The sequence below is a fragment of the Oncorhynchus nerka genome, linkage group LG22 (assembly GCF_034236695.1).
Source record: "Oncorhynchus nerka isolate Pitt River linkage group LG22, Oner_Uvic_2.0, whole genome shotgun sequence".
NCBI classification, from domain to species: Eukaryota; Metazoa; Chordata; class Actinopteri; order Salmoniformes; family Salmonidae; genus Oncorhynchus; species Oncorhynchus nerka.
In genome coordinates, this window is record NC_088417.1 from 48182805 (window position 1) to 48207744 (window position 24940).

General features: G+C 43.6%; 1 protein-coding gene across 1 annotated transcript in view; it reads right to left on the bottom strand.

Moving 5' to 3' along the window:
• The window catches only part of LOC115105279 (follistatin-related protein 4-like), a 63508-nt gene that overhangs the window by 19157 nt on the left and 19411 nt on the right, over positions 1–24940 (bottom strand). Inside the window, exons 2-8 of the mRNA XM_065006809.1 lie at positions 15933–16099; positions 12241–12361; positions 10923–11084; positions 6866–7000; positions 4423–4541; positions 2472–2621; positions 1325–1432 (exon numbers count right to left, since the gene is read on the bottom strand). Of these exons, the coding sequence (XP_064862881.1) occupies positions 1325–1432; positions 2472–2621; positions 4423–4541; positions 6866–7000; positions 10923–11084; positions 12241–12361; positions 15933–16099 (962 nt within the window). The remainder of the gene's footprint in view (positions 1–1324; positions 1433–2471; positions 2622–4422; positions 4542–6865; positions 7001–10922; positions 11085–12240; positions 12362–15932; positions 16100–24940) is intronic.

Genomic DNA, 24940 nt, shown 5'->3' on the forward strand with positions numbered 1-24940 from the left:
GGGCAACTCATTTTTTTTTAAACAAGAGAGAAAATATACTTAAAGTGAAATAAAAATGTAACAACGAAACAAGGCCACCAATCTGAAAGGGGACTTTTCTCATAGGATGGGGGGAAAAAGAGCAGGTGGTCAGACACTCTTAGACCTCTATCGGTGCATCTGCTTGATACCGCACATGTCTCTCTCTGTGGTCCTCTGTGGCTTTAGTTGGTGGACCGTGGTGCTTGTGATGCCAGGACAGTGGGTTTGATTCCTTGGACCAGCCATACGTAAGACGTAGGCACGCAGGACTGTAAGCCGCTTTGGATAAAAGCATCTGCTAATGCATTATTATATTACCTCTGCCTCAATTGCTGTCTCTGAATAGCCAGCATTGGCACATGCACACGTCGACAGTGAGACCCATCAGACAGTTGGAAAGGCTTTCCCTCCCTTTTCAACATCCCTCCGCCTTCATTTGTTTTGATCTAATAAATTGACAATCTCACTTGGACGTTTGCTTAGAGATATTGAGCTAGTAAAAAAAATGGAGGTGTTTAAATGTTGAATTGGAGGACGGAGTACTGCCGGTGCTCAGGTCAATTACTTGCATTCCAAGTAATAATGACATTATCAAGCCATTCATCTGCCGTGTGATCCATATGCCCCACAGTCAGTTATGCAGATTGCCTGAAATTGAATTTTGGACCGAATGATTCGAGCCTCATTTTGTAATTATTCATTACTATTGAGTGACAACAGAACGCCAGGCGTGTTTGAGTAGTTATGACAATTCACCCGAATGCTTATGCAGAGCCATTTGAGAATTTACAACACTTTGAAGAATGAACGGAATAGAAATGTGCCTTTCAAAACTGCCTCGCCTCCTCTTTATTTGAGACCCATTGCGTCTCGGTTGGTCGTGAGAACATATTAGGATTTCACAATGAGCTCAAACTGACAAGTGCTCACATACTCTCCCTTGCTAATAAGGCTGTTAGCAAGGGAGAGTATTGGCTACTGACAGACAGAGCACCTCACAAGATTTGAATAGAATTCCAAAGGAAGAGGAACATAACAATAAACATGTTGTGGCCATTGCAAAATGACAATGTAGTCCCTCAGCAGTTGAAGTAAGCTGTGCTGCTGCCCTCGGTTACCTCAGCCCTATAAATACTACCCCTGGGGGGCTGTAATCATCCCTGAAGGCACTGTCTACAGTGCCACAGCTGTAAATTGTAGTTTGCGAACATTGCGAAACATACATAGATTAAATACTACACATGCACACACACAAACACACGAATGGACAAAAATACACAAGTGCACACCAATAACTCCTTACCTTTAAGGTTGGGTGGGACTTCTGCATGCTGCCCCAGCTTAGCACCCAGACCTGGTCATGTGACTTGTCATAGAGCAGCTTCACTGGGAAAGGATCTGTCTCTACCGTCTTGAGAGAGAGAGAGAGAGAGAGAGAGAGAGAGAGACACACAGAAGCGTGATCTGTTTCACCTGTCCTTGTGATTGTTTCTACCCCCCTCCAGGTGTCGCTGATTTTCCCTTGTGCATTTATCCCCGTGTTTCCCGTCTCTTTGTGTCAGTTCGTCTCGTATGTTGAAGTCAACCAGCGTGTTTGATCCCGTGCTCCTGCATTTCTATTCTCTTCGACTAGTCCTCCCGACCCCCCTCCCTTCCCCATCGCCACCCCCAGTGAAGCGCGACAGAGGCATGTGTTCAGTAATGGGAAGCCAGCCTATTTATTTTCCACTGGTCAGCTATGTGTCAACAGCACTCCCACTCCCAGACCCCTCAGAGGAGGAGGGGGACGCTGACGCTGCCACTCACATGTCAGAGAAGGGGAATGGGGGGGGGGCAGAGTGCACCAAACAATGAGACATACAGGCAACTGACCGCTCGCCACATCCCCCCGTATACTCCTAGTTTGTTACAGACACATCTCACTTACTATCAGCTCACTGTTCTTTTACAGCCATTTTATTTTTACAGCATTTCTCCAGCTAAAGTTATATTACATTTTTTTTAAATAATGTTCAGTATCTAATATCATGCAGCGTGACAGTAAACGAAAATGACTTTGCTGTTGTTGCTGTTGTCGAGTCAACATATGAGCACAAGAAGGGTGCTCTTTCTGTCTCTTTCAAAAGACTCCCAGAAACGTCTCCGTAAAGAGTGGAGACGGCTGAGATAGAGGGTGAGGTACAGGAGGCAGAGAGAGATGGAGGGAGAGAGGAAAGGGATGATGCATTAACCCCCTGCACTCACACACACCCGTGAGGGCATGGCGAAGTGTGACAAGAACTTGGCGATTGGGAAACTAACTTGTCTGTTTTCATCTCTCTCTCTCTCTCTCTCTCTCTCTCTCTCTCTCTCTCTCTCTCTACCTATTGGTGACCTGTGTAAAAGCCTCGGGGGGGGACGACGACGACTCTCTAAACAGCTCATAGAGAAGATTAATAATACCAACCAACCTGCACCACATTCTGGGCCTGGGTGTCGATGACCAGCAGGCGTTTCTGAAGGGGCTGGGTGACGTAGATGTATTTATCCCTCACACTGACCGCTGAGGACCACACACAGTGTTCTGGAGACACACCTTCACCTTTCGGGCACATCTCCTCCTGGAGAAAGAACGGGATGGAAGAAGAGATCGAATGGAGGAACGAAAGACGGGAAGAAGGGAGGAAGCAGAAGAAGACGATGACGAAGAAGAAGCAAGAATAGAAGGGAGCGCGGCGAATCCACGGTTAATCACATAGCTTCCACACACGGGATTGGGCCATCATGCAGCAGAGAAAATGCTGTTTACAGCAGCAATGGACTAACACATGCCGTATTACGTTTGTATTGATCTGTAATACAATTACCGCAATCTGTACAACTTAAATCCCTCAGAAAAACAAGCAACTTTTACCAACTTAAGCCCATTACTTTGAGAGAGCGATGTTCTCTAGTACAGTATATTACAGACGTGCAGGTTTACTGTGAGCTATTGACTTGGGGTCTTTGACTAATGGACATTCGTAATCCCGTAACATTTAGTGAACGGAGGGCACAGACACTGGCAATGGGCTGTAGTGGAGTGTGTGTGTGTGTGTGTGGGGGGACCCATTCCCTTTTCCACATTCTGTTAAGTTACATCCTTTAAATGTGTTAAATTCCTTTCCCCCTCAATCTACACACAATACCCCATAATGTCAATGCGAAAACACGTTTTCCAGAAAGTTTTGTCTATGTATTAAAGTAAAAAACAGAAATACCTTATTTACATAAGTATTCAGACCCTTTGCAATGAGACTCGAAATTGAGCTCAGGTGCATCCTGTTTCCATTGATCATCCTTGAGATGTTTCTACAACTTGATTGGAGTCCACCTGTGGTAAATTCAATTACTTGGACATGATTTGGAAAGGCACACACCTGTCTATATAAGGTCCCACAGTTGACTGTGCATGTCAGAGCAAAAACCATAGAGCTCAGAGACAGGAGAGGGTACCAAAACATTTCTGCAGCACTGAAGGTCCCCAAGAACACAGTGGCCTCCAACATTCTTAAATGGAAGAAGTGTGGAACCACCAACACTCTTCCGAGAGCTGGCCGCTCTTTGCCTGAATACTAAGCTTCAATTCTGGAGGAAACCTGGCACCATCCCTACGGTGAAGCATGGTGGTGGCAGCATTATGCTGTGGGGATGTTTTTCAGTGGCAGGGACTGGGAGACTAGTCAGGATTGAGGGAAAGATGAACGTAGCAAAGTACAGAGAGATCCTTGATAAAAACCACCTCCAGAGTGCTCAGGACCTCAGACTGGGATGAAGGTTCACCTTCCAGCAGTACATCGACCCTAAGCACACAGCCAAGACAATGCAGGAGTGGCTTCGGGACAAATCTTTGAATGTCCTTGAGTGCCCAGCCAGAGCCTGGACTTGAACCCGATTGAACATCTGACCTGAAAATAGCTGTGCATCAACGCTCCCCATCCAACCTGAGAGGATCTGCGGAGAAGAATGGGAGAAACTCCCCAAATACAGGTGTGCCAAGCTTGTAGCGTCATACCCAAGAAGACTCCAGGCTGTGTTCGCTGCCAAAGGTGCTTCAACAAAGTACTGAGTAAAGGGTTTGACTACCTATGTAAATGTGATATTTCATTATTCTATTTTTTGTTTTGTCATTATGGGGTGTTGTGTGTAGATTGTTGACGATTTCTATTTATTTAATACATTTTAGAATAAGGCTGCAACGTAACAAAATGTGGAAAAAGTCCAGGGGTCTGAATACTTTCTGAATGAACCGTATATCTGTAAGAGTGAGGCTTATTCCCTCTGGATTAGTATATATTTAATATCATCTCAAGTCATAAAAAGTCCACAAATACAAAGTCCAAAAAATCATTATCCTCTAAAACATGTACAGTATGTACTCACATAGCTGGCCATGATCCTCTCGGTGCACTTGATGTGTCTGCGTATCTCACACTTGCTGGGCTGCAGCACCGTGATGCCCTCATCAGAAAACACATAGAACATGTTCCCTACGCTCAACCCTGGGGAGATAGGACATAAAAATTGGTTCAGCTAACATTCAAGAGCCTACCAGTGCCTACAGACCCTGTTAGCAACGCCTGAGCTGTTGAATGACTGGTGGTGTTGTCAGACATTTTGACAGCACAGTCAGTCTCTGCAAACAGTATGTCTAGCGAGTGAATTGTGAGACTGTCTTCTCAAACTTGATAGCCGCTATGAGCGCAATAACATTTTGCGGGCCAGTTACCTGACCCTAAACAACAGCTGTTTACTAGACAACTGCTATTCATGCTTTGGAAAAGCACATTGTGTGGGGATGGATGGCAGGTTACATCATATTGAATGACGAGGTGAAATCAACACCGTGAGTGCTGCTGACACAGTCATGTTGTGACGTGCAGGCCAGTGGTGCAGTCTGCATCAGGATTCAAACGGGTGGGCCTCTCTCATACTCTCTAATCAGCCAAAAGAGTTCTTCTCATACACACGTTTTGGTGTCACAACTCGATTATACTGTTCTGAGGAAGAGTTATGTGTGCTGAAGTGTTGAGGCAGGCCTGTAACAAAACTGTTTTAATTGTGTGTATCTTTTCATGGTTTTGTGAAATACTGTTTTCAGCAAGAACACATACACACCAATCATCATTCAGGAAGATAAAGTAAAATGATGGAAATTAGCGGTAAAGCTGCTAATCAGTAGCGTTACTCTTGTGGAGTGTATTCTACACCAGCATTTCGCTACACACACAATAACATCTGCTAAACATATGTATGTGACAAATACAATTTGATTTGACATATACTGCATATAATGAACCTATTCACCCGACAAGACATGGGCATTCAGAAGACTGTTGGTCTATTCTAGAGGTTCATTTAAAAGAACAGGGAATAAGACATGGTGACAAGTGTTATACAACAGTAGGTTTTAGTACCTTCCTCCCGCCACAGTATGTTTGCAACTGCAGCATCAGCATCAGAATGACAGAAGAGAGATGGAGAAAGGGAGACAGAGGAGAGAGAGAAGAGAGAGAGAGAAGAGAAGAGACCATGTCATATCAAGTCATTTCAGAAAAAGTGGGACAGAAACACATTTAGCAAGAGTGTTTCTTTACAGAGACAGAGATTCTGTATTATCACAACATAAATGTGTTCTAGATTTTTTAAATTGCATTTGAGGTCTATCTAAATCTCAAAGGCTGTACAAATGTTATATATATATACTGTACATACAGATACTATACAATAAATCAGATACAAAGCATTATAATTTATTTGTTATAACTTCTGTTTCTGACACTTTCTACCAGAGGTGTGGACTCGAGTCAGAATCAAGTCAGTCACAAATATGATGACTTGCAACTCGACTTTGACTTTAACACCAATGACTCGTGACTTAACTTGGACTTGAGCCTTTTGACTCAAACTGACTTGATACCCTCCCCAAGCCCAAATATTAAAAATTGTGCAGCGCATCAACTCTTCATTTAACGGATTACAGTTTGAATCGGAGAGCAGCCAATCAAATTGAGCCAGCTGAGAAAAAGTTGCGCGAGGCAGTGCAGAGGAACGTCAGTGGGTGAATTCAGACGGAGCCCTTGGAAAGATGATACCCCAAATTATTATTTTCGGATATAAAGACTACGATGTAGTCAACAAAAAAAACACATTGCAACTTGCAAAACATGTGGAAAGAAAATTATAGATTGCGGCCCATAGCGATCCTCGATAGGCGATTGATATGAGGGGGGGGGGGACTTTCTCATGGCTACCCATGTATTTCCATGGAAATATGAGGTTTATTTGGAAAATAAAAAATATGTATACTTTTTAAATGCATTCATGATTTGTGTAAATGTAATATACTAAGTGATACTACTCTTAAAAATATGAAATGGAATTACATTGAAGAGCACATTATGACTTGTTTAGGACTCGAAACTCAAAGTTTAGCACTTGAGATTTATTGGTCTGGACTTGAGACTTGACTGGGACTTAAAAAAATAAAAATAAAAATGTAACCTTTATTTAGCCAGGTAGGCCAGTTGAGAACAAGTTCTCATTTACAACTGCGACCTGGCCAAGATAAAGCAAAGCAGTGCAGCAAAAAGAACAACAGAGTTGCCTGTCTTGACTTGGGACTTGGGACTTGAGTGCTAAGACTTGAGACTTACTTGTGACTTGTGAAACAATGACTTGGTCCCACCTCTGCTTTCTACAGCCTACTATTTTCGTTAATTGTATTGTAATTGTAATTGTTAATTACTGTCTACATTTTCATTGCCTAAATTGGCTTTTGAAAATCCCAGAGACATTTTTCCATGTTCTACTCTCAGCCACTTACGTGTCTTTCTGGCTGAGTCCTCCACAAACAGGGACGATATGTCCTCGTCCACCCCCACCTCATTCTTAGCAATGCAGGTGTAGGCGCCTGTGTCCTCATAGCGTACACTGCCAATGTGGAGCTCGCTCCCATTCGCTGTGTTAGAGATGAGCAGAAAAGACAAGTGTTAGCTCAGTCCCACGTTTCTACACTGATACACATTTTCCATGGATGTTTCATCCTCCCACCTAAAAATGCACACTCTGTCCTTTTCGAAAATGAATAAACAAAGGTAATCTAAGTAGCCACCTACCTGCGTACCTACTTCTCACTAACAGAAGCCATTGATGAAAGAACCCTTTTGACGACATCACAACAACACTTTATCAAAATATACTTTGACTGAATCGTCTCTGTTCTGTTCACAGAGATCTAGAGTGTCAGGTAAAGGTGATGTATCCCAGGGCACAGTGCTATCATCAGAGGCATCCCTCTCTGACGGTATCACTAGTGTGTGTGTGTTAGATGTATCAGGTAAAGGTGATGTATCCCAAGACACAGTGAGTACTATCATCAGAGGCATCCCTCTCTGACGGTATCACTAGTGTGTGTGTGTTAGATGTATCAGGTAAAGGTGATGTATCCCAGGGCACAGTGCTATCATCAGAGGCATCCCTCTCCGACGGTATCACTAGTGTGTGTGTGTTAGATGTATCAGGTAAAGGTGATGTATCCCAGGACACAGTGAGTGCTATCATCAGAGGCATCCCTCTCTGACGGTATCACTAGTGTGTGTGTGTGTTAGATGTATCAGGTAAAGGTGATGTATCCCAGGGCACAGTGCTATCATCAGAGGCATCCCTCTCTGACGGTATCACTAGTGTGTGTGTGTGTTAGATGTATCAGGTAAAGGTGATGTATCCCAGGGCACAGTGCTATCATCAGAGGCATCCCTCTCCGACGGTATCACTAGTGTGTGTGTGTTAGATGTATCAGGTAAAGGTGATGTATCCCAGGGCACAGTGCTATCATCAGAGGCATCCCTCTCTGACGGTATCACTAGTGTGTGTGTGTGTTAGATGTATCAGGTAAAGGTGATGTATCCCAGGGCACAGTGCTATCATCAGAGGCATCCCTCTCTGACGGTATCACTAGTGTGTGTGTGTGTGTTAGATGTATCAGGTAAACGTGATGTATCCCAGGGCACAGTGCTATCATGAGAGGCAGCAGAGGTTTTCCTAGCTCTCTGACACTAGCACTCAGCCTTTTTTGGATCTACGGCATGCTCTCACACTCACATCCCTCCCCCCCTCCTCATCCTCACGCTGCTGCCGTTGCTGTTGCTGCATTGTTGCCTTGATCACAAGGCAATCTTCACAACGCCGCAGAAGGAGTGAAGGACACCTGTGTCAGACAGCTGCTTTCGACACGCCGTGTCAAAGATCATGTGCCAGTCTCTCTTCCACCTTCCTCCCCTCTTCTCTGCCTCCCTCTTGCTGTCCTCTTTGATCCCCCTCTCTTGAGCTCTCTCCATGTGTCTCCTAAATGTGGATTGGCAGTGCAGAGGCAGTGGAGAACTTCTCAGTGCTACAAAAGACCTGACTGAGCCATGGCCTGAGACTAAAACCCTGGACTAATATAAACAAACAACTTCCACAGGAACCAATGCACAGATAATGCAACGTGTATTTATTTAACTAGGCAATTCAGTTAAAAAACGCATTCTTATTTTCAATGGTGGCCTAGGAATAGTGGGTTAACTGTCTTGTTCAGAACGACATATTTTTACCTTGTCAGCTCGGGGGATCGACCTTTCGGTTTCTAGTCCAACGCTCTAACCACTGGACTACATGCCGCCCCATTTGGAGCAACGTAGATAACAAAAGTTATACCACCTTATAAACAGTCATTTTTGTTACACTATACCTCACGTTATTGAAATGCACAGTTAAATGGATTATGTTTTCACAGTAGTTTGTGTTCAAATTCACTTTTCTATCTACTCTTTAGGGAGGAGAAACGTAATGATGTAAAGTGTGGGCCTCCCGACATTAAACACCCAGTGTCGTAATTGCCTATTATCCATAATTATGCTTTGATCAATTTTAATGCATAACCACTCAATTAATAATTTGCCTATAGTTAGACATTGATTTCTCACTTAAAATGTTGTTTTTGTGTTGAATTAATAACAAGGGAACAGAGATATTATACTGTGATTTCAGACTTGTAGAACTGTGTGGCGCCAGGGGGTAAATGGAAGGTTTTAGTCAGTTGAGATGTTGAGAATGTGTCAGATAGAAATAAAATATACAGAGATGATATCTATCTATATCTATATATATATATATATATATATATATATCAATATTCCAAATGACAGAGGATGATGTTGGTTCTACATAATGCATTTCTATCTGATTTCAGCAGTGTTATGCCTTCCTATATAACCCCCATGCAGCTGTCCATTCAGCACCATCAGTAGCATTAAGCAGTCATGAACCTTGGACAGCGCCTATTGCTAACAGCTGAGCCTCTTGAACACTCCCATTGTAAATGGAGGGGATCCTGGCAGCATAGTTAGGCAGTTAACCAACAAAGCTATGTAAAAAAAAAAAGGTTGTGTCGTGTAATGGACACTGCAGCTATAGGAGAAATGTTTTGTAAAGATTGACAGCATTTTTATCAGTTCGGTAAGGTGTGGATTTTTCTTTTGTCTAACTTTTCTTTTGTCAAATTGCGACAAACAGTGCTTGTCGAATAAATGATGATTGCCGAATCATTTTGAAGGGACGCGGAGCACGTGAACCTCCACTCCACATTTGTTTCTAAATGCCTACTGCTCGTTAAATCTACTGTTCAACTATAAAAAAATAAAAAAATAAAGGTTTCTTTGCAAATCTTGCATTCTATCCATATTTGGCTTTTGCAGGCTACCTGATACATGACACAGATAGGTGGGAGGCCATACAGTCTATCGACAATTTATTCATGAGGAATTTACCTAAACTAATGAAGAAAACACTTCCAACTACCTCCGTTTTATTTGACATTCTAGGTTTTTGGGATGTCATTAGCTCCAGCTGTTTTTATCGACACAAACGCACCGCAGCAGTCAATTGTCGCATCTATTTTCTATGCAAACCTTCTAAATGTCAAGGGGAAAAAAATCACTGGACTACTTAATGGGAACATAGCTAGTGACCACTGTAGCCTCACCTTTACATTGGCAAGAAAGATTGCGAGCTCTAACATTAGCCTCCGAGTTGGAAATCAATTTACTGATGCAATGTTGAAAAAATTCATGTGTAGAGTATCACTCTCTAAAACCACCGTGCTCTGTAGACTTTTGAGCACTCTGTTAAACCTTTACTAGGTATAAGACTATCATCAGATCTGATAGCAATTAAATGGACATCCTAGAACCCAGCTCTAAACCGAGCTGTGAGAGTTGGCCGATCCGTGAAGCTGGGTTGCAGGACGTTAAATGTATGTGTGAAGCTTTCAGAACCTCCCCTGTTTAAGCTGCATCTGAAGCCTGAAAACAGGCCATTATCACAGGTAATGACCCACACACAGCCTGTAAACTGCCATCTAACGAGGACGACTCCATAAAAGACGATCACTTCTGTCCCCTCGGAAATTGAAACTTCCGTTTAACTCCCCCCACACGGCTGGCTGCTGTCGGTTTCATTTTCACACACTGTTGTTCCATCTATTTCTTTCATCTTCTAGCAATGGATATTTACTCTTCTGAAATCAGTGGCCTAAGCAATCAACCGACAAACTAACAATAGTCAAAACGGTCACCGTAATCTTAGACTTGACAACACAGAAAGGTGTGACACAGATTGGCACCTAGTATAGCAACACCTCCATGGTTCCCTGCATAGTGGTGTGTCTGGTACACAGCAGCTGCTGTGACGGTAATAACAGGGTGCGTCTCAAGTGGCACCCTGACCCTTATACGTTACCTATGGGCCTTAGTCAAAAGTAGTTCTCTATATAGGCAATAAGGTGTCATTTGGGATGCACTCCGTCTTGCCAGTGTGGGCAGCAAAGCAGCCTGGTGCCTTACCGATGAGGGAGAGCTGCTTGGACGGTCTAGGCTGCAGGTCCATGCCGTTCTTCAGCCACGTGATCTTAGGGTCTGGGATGCCGTCGGCGTGGCAGTGCAGGCTGGCAGACACACCAGGCTCCTGCGCCTGCGTCTCTGGGTAGACCAGGATCACTGGGGGAACTAGATACACAGAAACACGCACACATGCACAGACACACACGTGAAAAGAGAGAGACACACGCACACAGCCACAAGAGAGAGGAGTTAGGGAGGTATACTTACAAAGAAACATTGATAGGAGTGGCAAGATGGTGTAGAAACACACACACACACACCAGGCACATCGGGCACACCAGGCAGAAAGGATTTAGTTTCACACCAGTACCACACGCATAGCTACATGCACTGCATTACAACAGAGTCCAGCATGAGACATGTTTATAAGAGGCATGCTTACATGTTTATAAGACCAAATAAGATCACAATTGAAATACAAGGTAATTGTCTTTCAAGATAACCTGCCTTTCAGGAAGAAAACTTTTTCAGCTTTTTCAGCTGAAGCCAGGTCTTAGATGCAGCTGTATCGTTTTTCAATTAGCCTAAATCCTGCCGTACAACACAACACAATCACGCCTATTGTCCCTGTTAATTGAAAATCATTTCAGGCTATTTTTCCTCTATTCATATCTGCGCATGCAAATGAATCAAAGCTCCGAAAACGGCGATTATTATCTTTGATTTGATACGGTACAGACGGCTCTCCCAAGGTCCTCAATGAAGAGGCAGGCCCGGTTAATCACACGTCATCTCAGCGAGAGAGGGAAAAAATACTTATGCAAACGAGTTTGTCGAGCAGTGTGCTTTGATAAATGTCTGCAGCATCTGCGCTGCTTGCTGCTGGCTAGTTGATGTACTGTAGCTACAAACGGTTTACATGCTCAGGGTGGAATCAACGGAGTATGGTGAATAGAACACCATGGTTACAGGTTTCATTTGCTTTCGATGACAGAATGTTGGACATGTTGGGATCAATGCCATTTTTGGCGATGTGAACGCTGTCATTGGAGTCTAAGGCAGGGGTTACCACTCCTGACCCCGGAAGGCAACTCTGAAGGTCCCTCCTCCACAAAAGCATCTAACTTGATCAAAATATTTGCTATCTATTCAACAACAAAGCAACAACAGAAAAAACGGAAACGGTAACGTTGAACGCAGCAATGATCGCAAACTGCAACTACTACACGTTTAGTCAGGTCAACATTCTGTCGACCACGTGCCAAAACTCAAATCTGACCCTGAAAGGACAGTGAAATGTCACGTATGTGCCATTACTAACCATTCACCTGCAGTACATGGGTCTGGTAGAGCTCTTCATATCCATACGCATGACAGCTGTAGTTCCCCATATGAATGGTTGTCACCTTGGTGATGTAGAGGGAGCCGTCATCACCAAAGTCCTATTGGGAGAAGAGGAAGGTGGCAGTGGAGGATGGTGAGGAAGGGAATAAGGGAGGGGAGTGAGGGGGGTTTGGGGACGAATGGAGGGAGGGAGGAGGAGGGAGGGCATACAACAGGGGAGCATGGAGTGATGGGAAGCATATTAGACAATGAATCAACGTGGTCCCTGGGTGTTGGGAGGGGTGTGGGGATTTGAGCCCCGTCGTCACGCTCACTCAGTCTGATAAATAGGAAGGGTTAAAAATACAAAGAACATTAGTGTGATTAATGGAGCCAGTTGTTGTTTTTCCGGATGCACAACTCACCTGGGGTTTTAGCAGGGGCTTAGGGAGGATTAAGAAACTAAATAGTGGTGTCCCGTATGTGGCGGACAGAGTGTGTGCAAAGCTACCTACCTGGTAACAAATCTCTCTCCGAACACAGACTAAAGCCTTGGAGTTTCTTGCCACAAGCTATTGTCCCACTACGTGATTTTAGATAAATAAATAAAAATATTGCTTCTCTCTTAGCTAACGAGGTGTGGGAGTGGATGAGGACATATCATCTCTAGCGATGCAGAGGAAATACTTAGGACAGACTTCGCAAAACAGTAGAAACTGCTTTAGAAATAAATGACTGTATAGTACAGTACCTGTAGATCACAGGAGGTTGGTGGCACCTTTATTGGGGAGGGCATACTCATGGAAAAAAGCTGGAGTGGAGTGAGTGGAAAGGTATCAAATACATCGAACCCCTGGTTTCCACGTGTTTGATGCCATTCCATTTGCTCCGCCATTCTTACGAGCCGTCCTCCCCTCAGCAGCCTCCCCCTGTGAGGTAGATATTAAACACTAGACATTTTTCTCTATAGTATGTAGCCCCATAGGGGATATACTTAAACCAGTACAGGTTTATCTGAGATGCTTTTTAATTACCTAGACACGTGTGTACACTATGTGGGTGGTCCTGAGACTATAAATGTAATACAATCCTCTCAAAGTTAAACTAAACAAGAGATGCTGAACACCTTGTTCACACCGCCATTTGGGTCTCAAATGATGGACCTTGTAGAGGGAAATGTCTCATAATAAAAAATTAAAAAAGATTTAATACAGTGAGCGGAATTGCTTTAGACTTACACATAGTTAATTAGTTCTGCCTTATTTCATAAAAAGCTAAATATTGTCTGATAAATGTTTCCTTTTCCTTTGTCTTTGAAATGCTAAACCAACCCCCATGCTTCCGTCTATCTCCCCTCCCCCTTTATAATACACTAATATTTGTCTATTGTAGCCATAATAGCGTTTGTGGATTTTCCACAGCATTCCCAAACGGGCGAGTTTGACATGCTAATTAACATATGATATAGCATACTTGTTTGAATAGAGAAAGCGCACTACTTAATTTCATTGCTGAATTATCCCCTTGTGTTTCAGTAAAGGTTGGTCTGTCTGGAACTACTGGAGGTGATGAGTGAAACAAATTGTTTTCTTTCTCCTCAGTACATAGGCTGCTTTGACACAGGTAGTCCAATTCTGATCCTTTTCCACAAATTATTTGACCAATCAGATCAGCTCTTTTGCCAATAATTGGCCACAGGACCAGAACTGCGCAGCCTGTGTAAATGCAGCCGTATAGTGCCGCCTTCTCCTTGAAGGCAATCAAAGCAGAGGGGAACAGATTTTATCTTTCCCAAAACACAACTCAATTACTTTGGAGAAAAGTAGCCATTCAATATGTAAAATGTCCCATTTACTAGTGTGTGGGGGGGTGGAGAGGGAGAGAGCGAGAGAGCGACAGAGAGAGAGAGAGAGCCCAGAGCGAGAGAGCGACAGAGCGACAGAGCGAGAGAGCGACAGAGAGAGAGACAGAGAGAGAGAGAGAGAGAGAGAGAGAGAGAGAGAATAATAATAATAATACTGCTCTACCTTTACGCTGTAGCAGAGTGCAGACAAATGGGTCTGATTCCAGCATGGGCAAATTGCCACTCAGCCAGTGAAACGTTTCATATGTCAGAGTGCCTTTTGGGTTGGAATTTCAATCACAGCTAAATGTAATATTTGTTTATTGATTGCAAAATGAGATCATTTTCATAGTACAACACGAACAACTCAAGTTGGCCTGTAAATGAATGTACTTTACGCTGACCCGAAGCGACAGATCACACGGCAACCCAACGTAGCCGTAGAAAGACGCCTGAACGGAGTTCCCGCTTCTGTTTATTTTTTTATTTTTCGGGGGGGAAACTGAAGTTGGGTTGAAAATACTGAATCCCTGAGAACCGGCAACATCCGCTCTCTGCCAACGCCGCTAGAGGGGCACACGCGGAGACCAAAGGCCTTCAATCAGTATGAATCATTTCCTTTGTTCTGAATTAAAATGCGGCGGTAGTGCCCAATAGGAGGTAACTCTTTCCCTTGCAGACTGTGTGCATTGTAAGAGCATAAAGCCGCCTAAGAATTACTTGGGAACACATGATGCGGAGTGGCACATTGCTTATTGTGCACACCTGCATGTTCTTGCGCATCAGACATTACTTTGTGAACATGAAGGCATGAAAAATAACCTCAAAGTGGTAACTGACAACTGTAATTATCGTCACACTATTTACCACTGAATACTCCACGGCAACAGTAGCAGTAGCATGTAGCATGTTGCACAGAGGACCTTTTTTTCTCTCACTTCCTTGTCCTCCCCGTGACCCCGCTTATACACATGGCAGTTGACCTGCATGCCATTGTCTATTGTATCTCCATGGCAGCATATAACAAGGCCAATTCGTTAACATGCAAGTAGAGAATACTAATCAGCTGGTGGATTAACAGTCAGCTGTGAGCTAAACAACTCGCCGGCGCCGCCACTCCATAGTTCATTAACCGCATGTTGCCAATTCCCATGCTATGCTATGTTGGGATTTGCTAATATTTATTTTGAACATGGTTTGTGCTCTTTCAGATCAGCACGGCGCCTGGCAGAGTGCCAATGAGACCCAAATCATTACATCATTTCTAATTCGAATAAATGTTAGCTAAAAAGTGAGGAAAAACACAGACCTGTTTTTAATTGGATATGTAAAAAAACAAGCTGGGAAAATAAAATGAATTAATGGTGTTAATGGGAATGAGCATTTCTCATTTATTTTCCGTGAACCTTTATCTAAAGTTATTGATTATTCTTTGATTTCTTTCAATGTGAAGAGCCCCTGCTGAGACATTCTGAGGATAATAAAATATTAACCAACGTTCCAATTACATCTTTTTTTCCTAAAAACACACCACATCAAAGTTTACAATGTTGGACACTGGTTCAGTGTTTCACCTTGAAAGGCCCATAATGTTTAAAGACACTCTTACTCACATCGACAGTCTTGGAGTGAAAGCCTATGCAGTTTTGGGCTGTAGGACTACCCTGTTTCAACCCTGTTCCCTTGAACTCTGGCTCATACTAGCATGACTTACTTCATGTCGAAACATGATTTTTACAGGGTCCTATAACTTCCCATAAATTCCCTGGTTTCCTGCTTATTCCCTTCTTATTCTGGGAATCCTCCAACCAGGACAACTGAAACCCTCTGACTCAGCCGACACTCACATTGATGTCCTCCAGGTCCAGGAAGTTGAGTATGATTCCGTTCCTCTTCCAGATGATTGGCGGCCGCAGCGTTCCCTGGATGGCACAAGACAGCACGGTGCTGAGGCCCACTGTTACCGTGGAGACACTCACTCTCTGGTCCTCAGCCAGGCTCAGCTGAACAACCTCTGTAGTCGGGGTGGGGCGAAGAGGGCGAGAGAGAGAGAGCGAGAGAGACATACAGTAGGGGAGTGAGAGAGAGGAGAGGAGAGGGGGGGGGAGAAAGAGAGAGAGAAATAGGGGGTGAGCAAAGAAAGAAAGAAAGAAAGAAAGAAAGAAAGAAAGAAAGAAAGAAAGAAAGAAAGAAAGAAAGAAAGAAAGAAAGAAAGAAAGAAAGAAAGAAAGAAAGAAAGAAAGAAAGAAAGAAAGAAAGAAAGAAAGAAACCCAATAATAGAGATGAGCTGGTGGAACTGAACCAAAGACAGACTTTATTCATCACAGAACACACAGTAGGGGATACAAACACAGCTGTGTGAGAGGGAACGGTGTCTGATCTGAGGACGAGAGCAGGACATTGTGGAAATATAATTTCTCTCATTAAGGAAGATTTACATTCAGCTGACTAGCAAGTCCAATTTGTTTCACCTTTAAGGAAAATCAAGAAGCACTGTTCCACAGTGTCCCCGGGGCCCATATACATGAAGGAAGAGAGAGGGATGAGAGAGGGATGGATGAATGAGGGATGACAGGTAAGAATGTAATAAATACACTGAGTGTACAAAACATTAGGAACACCTTCTCTTTCCATGAAATAGACTGACCAGGTGATTCCAGGTGAAAACTATGATCCCTTATTGATGTCACTTCAATCAGTGTAGATGAAGGGGAGGAGACAGGTTAAATAATGATTTTTAAGCCTTGAGACAATTGAGACATGGATTGTGTATGTGTGCCATTCAGAGGGTGAATGGGCAGACAAAAGGTTTAAGTGCATTCGAACGGGGTCTGGTAGTAGGTGCCAGGTGCACCGGTTTGAGTGTGTCAAAAACTGCCATGCGGCTGGGTTTTTCACACTCAACAGTTTCTCGTGTGTATCAAAAATGGTCCGCCACCCAAAGGACATCCAGCCGACTTTACACAACTGTGGGAAGCATTGGAGTCAACATGGGCCAGCATCCCTGTGGAACGCTTTCGACACCTTGCAGAGTCCATACCCAGACAAATTGAGCCTGTTCTGAGGGCAAAAGGGGTTGCAACTCAATATTAGGAAAGTGTTCCTAATGTTTTGTACACTCAGTGTATGTCCGAATGACCCTGGGTCAAAATTGGTTGGGGTCTTTAGGAAGAGTATAAGTCATTCAATAAAACAAAGATTCCCAGACACCTGACAGATATCTAAACCGAGCCGACCATGCATGAACTCCTGAGCTGTTCCCCTGTTCCCTTCCCACTCTGAAATGGATTGGATGGAAACAGTTGGCTCTCTTCCCCCGTGTGACCTGTATGAAATTACAATGTGCCATCCTCTCCCGCTGGTCTATACATTCCTTACAGTCGGTATTGCTACAGTACATGACTGTAACAAACACTACTGGATGTGTAGGGGAATCCAATGATGAGCAAATCCAGGTGATACAAATCAAATAGGTTTGACAGGTTTGAGACACACAATGTTGTCGACTCACCCTGGTTCGTGTTCAGACTAGAATACCTTGCATTTCGAAAGGAGCTTGGCGAAGAGCTGCTCTGCTAGCTAGTACATTGCTTGTGACAAATCTCCCCTGCTTTTCTCGCAGAAGCAATTCACGATGTTCTGATCCACCTCTTATAAAGGCTTACGTAAACCCAATTCATCAGGCTCTGAAGGCAGAGAGCTAGTGGAGCACCGAACACAAACTGCTTGAGAGGGAAACATTTACTGTTGCCGTCTAATGATATCATTAAGTCAAGAACTACTTAGATTGCTACACTGCTTGCTGTTCCTTCGTTCAGTTACAGAACATACCAAGAGAGGCGAAACACTGAATTTATAGTAAAGTAACCAAGGGTTACTTATAGGATTAGTGAAACACTGAATTTATAGTAAAATAACCAAGGGTTACTTACTGGATTAGTGAAACACTGAATTTATAGTAAAATAACCAAGGGTTACTTACTGGATTAGTGAAACACTGAATTTATAGTAAAATAACCAAGGGTTACTTACTGGATTAGTGAAACACTGAATTTATAGTAAAATAACCAAGGGTTACTTACTGGATTAGTGAAACACTGAATTTATAGTAAAATAACCAAGGGTTACTTACTGGATTAGTGAAACACTGAATTTATAGTAAAATAACCAAGGGTTACTTACTGGATTGGTGAGATTAGGAGAGCACATCTAATAGTGTGCCTTTTGGGGGCCCGAAGTGAGATAGACCTTTTAACGTCTAATTGTAATTCTACACATTTTGCCATGGGGTGTAAAGAAAATGTTGCAGTTTTAAAGCAAGTGTTCTGCAAATCTACACATGTTGCCATGGGGCAGAGAGAAAGGATGTGGAATTTTACAGCACATTTCATGCAATTCTACCCATTTTGCCATGGAAGGGAGAGACATTGCTGCAGTTTCAAAGCAAATTCCCTAATGACTTATGCTATGTTAATATGATATCTGAGTGAGAATGACTAACAAAACCAATGGGGCCTCCTGGAGGTCAGGGCCCCTGGGCACATGCTCTGCATGCGCGGTCGGAATTCGGCCATGATTAGGCCCGAATACAAGTTTAGATAACTGGCTAGACAAACTCCCTCTAAAAACTCCCTCTCTAAAAACTGTTAGCTGACATGGCTAATCGAGTGACTGTCAGTGACTGACATATCAAGAGTAAAACATTTCTAAATTGTACCTATTATGTATTCTACTATTCTTACTCTGTTTTAAGTTGAGGACCCCAACTGAGTTCCAAAATAAAACAATATACATTTTTTTCTTATGATACGTTGCCACTTCCAGGTAGGGTTTAATCTACCCCACAGTAATTGGGGTGACATGGTGGGCCATGAGAGTTAGGCCAATGCAGAGCAGAATACATTGATTTAACATGGCTAGCTAGGGAGCCTACTCCTCACTACAACTGGCCTCTTATGTACACTGCATACCTTTATGTTACTGGTATCACAATATGCAGAGAGAAGGATTGTGCAAATGACTGAGTGGTCAGTTTCCCTTTTTGCCCTCCAATGTTACACGTACAGTATATGAGTAGAGAGTAAAGTTGTTGAAAAGGACATATTCATTTGCAGGGTCTTGAGAGATGTCTCCAAACCGAAAGCAAAACTGAAGTGAGGAGGAAATTCGTCAACTCTTGAAGGACAGTGAAGGTTGATAAAACTGATAGATCATTGTTAAAACCAACAGATTTCAGCCTTCTAAAATCCGCCAGAATATATACACTTTGACACATATGAGCTGAATCAAATGTAAAATTCAGAGTGCACTAAGATGGAGGTTATTGCAGAGTCAACCTGGCAACTTTTCAAACACACTCCATATAGAAATTCAGCCTACACTGTTTTGTCTGGCACAAAAGCAATACAAAAACACACCCACACAAAAAAATGTCCATGTTAGAACGGTGGTGGTTTCATCTTTTGTTGGCTCTGAGCAATTCGATGTGAAATAAATCCTGATGCCAAATGGAGATTTTGACTCCAGCTTTGGAGATTGTTGTTCCCTGAGGAGAAGCCTCTCTCCGTCCAATTTTTTACCAGCCGACTACACAGGCAAAAGCCTCGTCTTCTGAAGAGCAGAGTGTGTGTGACAAAGGCAGACAAATTACATATCCACTGGCCATGCCTGCACGGTTCTCCCTGCTGGATAGGGTTGACATGACATTATCTCCTTAATGATTCCTAGGCTTTTAACCCATCCAAAAATTGCATGTGTACGAGTAACTTTCCTGCAATTCACAAACTATTGATCCATCAGTGGTAACTGCTAGCGCCTGCTATATGCGGTATAGCCATCATGGAGGATGCTCGTTTCTGGCCTCCGCTCCAAAAAACACACACAGGAATGTAAATGCAAAGTAGGAATGAGCTCTCCCTGGGAATAACTAATGTGGGCCTCTGAATGCAGCCCAGAAATCTTGTCCCCTTTCTCCTATATTACCTGGGGCTTTAATAAGATATCACTGGAAACAGGGAGAAGAGAGCTTGGCTGTCTGCGAGGTGGGGGTACACAGGAATGAGAGTCGAGGAAGGAGCATTAGACTCGGTAAGAATTCGGCCTAAATGTTTGATTGGTCTCCATAGCTCCACCTCCCAAGCTTCACCTCCATAGCTCCACCTCCATAGCTCCACCTCTGATGCCTATGGCATTCTGATGAAGTTGTCAGTGTTGTGGCTAAGGCAATTTGTGACCAAGCTTTAATCACTGACGTCTTGAGCTGTTGCTTCAATATATCCACATAATTTTCCTTTCTCATGAAGCTATCTATTTTGTGAAGTGCACCAGTCCCTCCTGCAGCAAAGCACCCCCACAACATGATGCTGCTTCCCCCGTGCTTCACGGTTGGGATGGTGTTCTTTGGCTTGCAAGCCTCCCCTTATTCCTCCAAACATAACAATGGTCATTATGGCCAAACAGTTCTATTCTTGTTTCATCAGACCAGAGGACATTTCTCCAGAAGGTATGATCTTTGTCCCCTTGTGCAGTTGCAAATCGTTGTCTGGCTTTTTATGGCGTTTATGGAGCAGTGGCTTCTTCCTTGCTGAGCAGCCTTTCAATTTATGTTGATATAGGACTCATTTTACTGTGGATATAGATACTTTTGGACCTGTTTCCTCCAGCATCTTCACAAGCTCCTTTGCTGTTGTTCTGGGATTGATTTGCACTTTTCGCACCAAAATATGTTAATCTCTAGGAGACAGAATGCATCTCCTTCCTGATCGGTATGATGGCTGCGTGGTCCCGTGGTCTTTATACTTGCGTACTATTGTTTGTACAGATGAACGTGGTATCTTCAGGCATTTGGAAATTGCTCCCAAGGATGAACCAGACTTGTGGAGGTCTACAATTTATTTCTGACGTATTAGCTGATTTCTTTTGATTTTCCCATGATGTCAAGCAAAGAGGCACTGAGTTTGAAGGTAGGCCTTGAAATACATCCACAGGTACACCTTCAATTGACTCAAATTATATCAATTAGCCTATCAGAAGCTTCTAAAGCCATGACATAATTTTCTGTCATTTTCCGAGCTGTTTAAAGGCACAGTCAACTTAGTGTATGTAAACTTCTGACCCACTGGAATTGTGATACAGTGAATCATAAGTGAAATAATCTGTCTGTAAACAATTGTTGGAAAAATGAATTGTGTCATGCACAAAAGTAGATGTCCGAACCGACTTGCCAACACTATAGTTTGCTAACAAGAAATTTGTGGAGTGGCTGAAAAACGAGTTTTAATGACTCCAACCTAAGTGTATGTAAACTTGCGACTTCAACTGTATATACACTGCTCAAAAAAATAGGGAAGGGAACACTTAAACAACACAATGTAACTCCAACTCAATCACACTTCTGTGAAATCAAACTGTCCACTTAGGAAGCAACACTGATTGACAATAAATGTCACATGCTGTTGTGCAAACGGAAGAGACAACAGGTGGAAATTATAGGCAATTAGCAAGACACCCCCGATAAAGGAGTGGTTCTGCAGGTGGTGACCACAGACCACTTCTCAGTTCCTATGCTTCCTAGCTGATGTTTTGGTCACTTTCGAATGCTGGCGGTGCTTTCACTCTAGTGGTAGCATGAGACGGAGTCTACAACCCACACAAGTGGCTCAGGTAATGCAGCTCATCCAGGATGGGACATCAATGCGAGCTGTGGCAAGAAGGTTTGCTGTGTCTGTCAGCGTAGTGTCCAGAGCATGGAGGCGCTACCAGGAGACAGGCCAGTACATCAGGAGACGTGGAGGAGGGCAACAACCATAGGAGGGCAACAACCCAGCAGCAGGACCGCTACCTCCGCCTTTGTGCAAGGAGGAGCAGGAGGAGCACTGCCAGAGCACTGCAAAATGACCTCCAGCAGGCCACAAATGTGCATGTGTCTGCTCAAACGGTCAGAAACAGTCTCCATGAGGGTGGTATGAGGGCCCGACGTCCACAGGTGGGGGTTGTGCTTACAGCCCAACACCGTGCAGGACGTTTGGCATTTGCCAGAGACCACCAAGATTGGAAAATTCGCCACTGGCGCCCTGTACTCTTCACAGGTGAAAGCAGGTTGACACTGAGCACATGTGACAGACGTGACAAAGTCTGGAGACGCCATGGAGAACGTTCTGCTGCCTGCAACATCCTCCAGCATGACCGGTTTGGCGGTGGGTCAGTCATAGTGTGGGGTGGCATTTCTTTGGGGGGCCGCACAGCCCTCCATGTGCTCTCCAGAGGTAGCCTGACTGCCATTAGGTACCGAGATGAGATCCTCAGACCCCCTGTGAGACCATATGCTGGTGCGGTTGGCCCTGGGTTTCTCCTAATGCAAGACAATGCTAGACCTCATGTGGCTGGAGTGTGTCAGCAGTTCCTGCAAGAGGAAGGCATTGATGCTATGGACTGGCCCGCCCGTTCCCCAGACCTGAATCCAATTGAGCACATCTGGGACATCATGTCTCGCTCCATCCACCAATGCCACGTTGCACCACAGACTGTCCAGGAGTTGGCGGATGCTTTAGTCCAGGTCTGGGAGGAGATCCCTCAGGAGACCATCCGCCACCTCATCAGGAGCATGCCCAGGCGTTGTAGGGAGGTCATACAGGCACGTGGAGGCCACACACACTACTGAGCCTCATTACATCAAAGTTGGATCAGCCTGTAGTGTGGTTTTCCACTTTAATTTTGAGTGTGACTCCAAATCCAGACCTCCATGGGTTGATAAATTTGATTTCCATTGATCATTTTTGTGTGATTTTGTTGTCAGCACATTCAACTATGTAAAGAAAAAAGTATTTAATAAGAATATTTCATTCATTCAGATCTAGGATGTGTTATTTTAGTGTTCCCTTTATTTTTTTGAGCAGTGTATATTGTAACGACCCTGGGTTTATAAGCGTGGATATTGACTCTGACTCTCGAGCATGCTTTCGCGGCACAGTTGATAGCGTGCTGGACTTCGGGTTAGAAGGTCGAGAGTTTGAGATCTGCTCCCTGCTGTTTCCTTACATTGGTGTCAGAAGTGATCCGACCTTGCATCCACGACAGTGCGTGTGCTTGGACGGTGAGCGCGTTCCTATAAGACATTGAGTCGCGAGGACGCGCTCTTTGAAAGGAGGGAGTAGTGTAACGACCCTGGGTTTATAAGCGCGGATATCGACTCGCTCGAGCATGCTTTTGCAGCACAGTCGATAGCGAGCTGGACTTCTGGCTAGAAGGTCGAAGGTTCGAGACCTGCTCCATGCCTGTTTCATTACAATATACAGTGGGGCAAAAAAAGTATTTAATCAGCCACCAATTGTGCAAGTTCTCTCACATAAAAAGATGAGAGAGGCCTGTAATTTTCATCATAGGTACACTCAAATATGCCAGACAAAATTAGTTGAAAAAATCCAGAAAATAAGGATTAAGGATTTTTAATTTATTTATTTGCAAATTATGGTGGAAAATAAGTATTTGGTCACCTACAAACAAGCAAGATTTCTGGATCTGTAACTTCTTCTTTAAGAGGCTCCTCTGTCCTCCACTCGTTACCTGTATTAATGGCACCTGTTTGAACTTGTTATCAGTACAAAAGACACCTGTCCACAACCTCAAACAGTCACAGTTCAAACTCCACTAGGGCCAAGACCAAAGAGCTGTCAAAGGACACCAGAAACAAAATTGTAGACCTGCACCAGGCTGGGAAGACTGAATCTGCAATAGGTAAGCAGCTTGGTTTGAAGAAATCAACTGTGGGAGCAATTATTAGGAAATGGAAGACATACAAGACCACTGATAATCTCCCTCGATCTGGGGCTCCATGCAAGAACTCACCCCGTGGGGTCAAAATTATCACAAGAACGGTGAGCAAAAATCCCAGAACCACACAGAGGGACCTAGTGAATGACCTGCAGAGAGCTGGGACCAAAGTAACAAAGCCTACCATCAGTAACACACTACGCTGCCAGGGACTCAAATCCTGCAGCGCCAGACGTGTCCCCCTGCTTAAGCCAGTACATGCCCAGGCCCGTCTGAAGTTTGCTAGAGAGCATTTGGATGATCCAGAAGAAGATTGGGAGAATGTCATATGGTCAGATGAAACCAAAATATAACTTTTTGGTAAAAACGCAACTCGTCGTGTTTGGAGGACAAAGAATGCTGAGTTGCAAGAAGGCCAGTTATGTTGCTTCTTTAATCAGTATAACAGTTTTCAGCTGTGCTAACATAATTGTAAAAGGGTTTTCTAATGATCAATTAGCCTTTTAAATTGATAAACTTGGATTAGCTAACACAATGTGCCATTGGAACTCAGGAGTGATGGTTGCTGATAATGGGCCTCTGTACACCTACCGTATGTAGATATTCCATTAATAATCAGCTGTTTCCAGTTACAATAGTCATTTACAACATTAAATATGTCTACACTGTATTTCTGATCAATTTGATGTCATTTTAATGCACAAAATATGTGTTTTTCTTTCAAAGGTTACCCCAAACTATTGAACGGTGGTGTATATCTTTTTTTTTAACCTTTATTTAACTAGGCAAGTCAGTTAGGAACAAATTATTATTTACAATGACTGCCTACCCCGGCCAAACCCTAACCCGGACAACGCTGGGCTTTTTGTGCGCCACCCTATGGGACTCCCAATCACGGCCAGGGTCTGTAGTGATGCCTCTAGCACTGAGATGCTGTACCTTAGACCGCTGCTCCACTCGGGAGCCCCACAATATATATAGAGAGTCAGGATAGATCATGTCAAGTTGTATAGAGTCAGGATAGATCATTTCAAGTTGTATAGAGTCAGGATAGATTATTTCAGGTTATAAAGTGTCAAGCTAGTT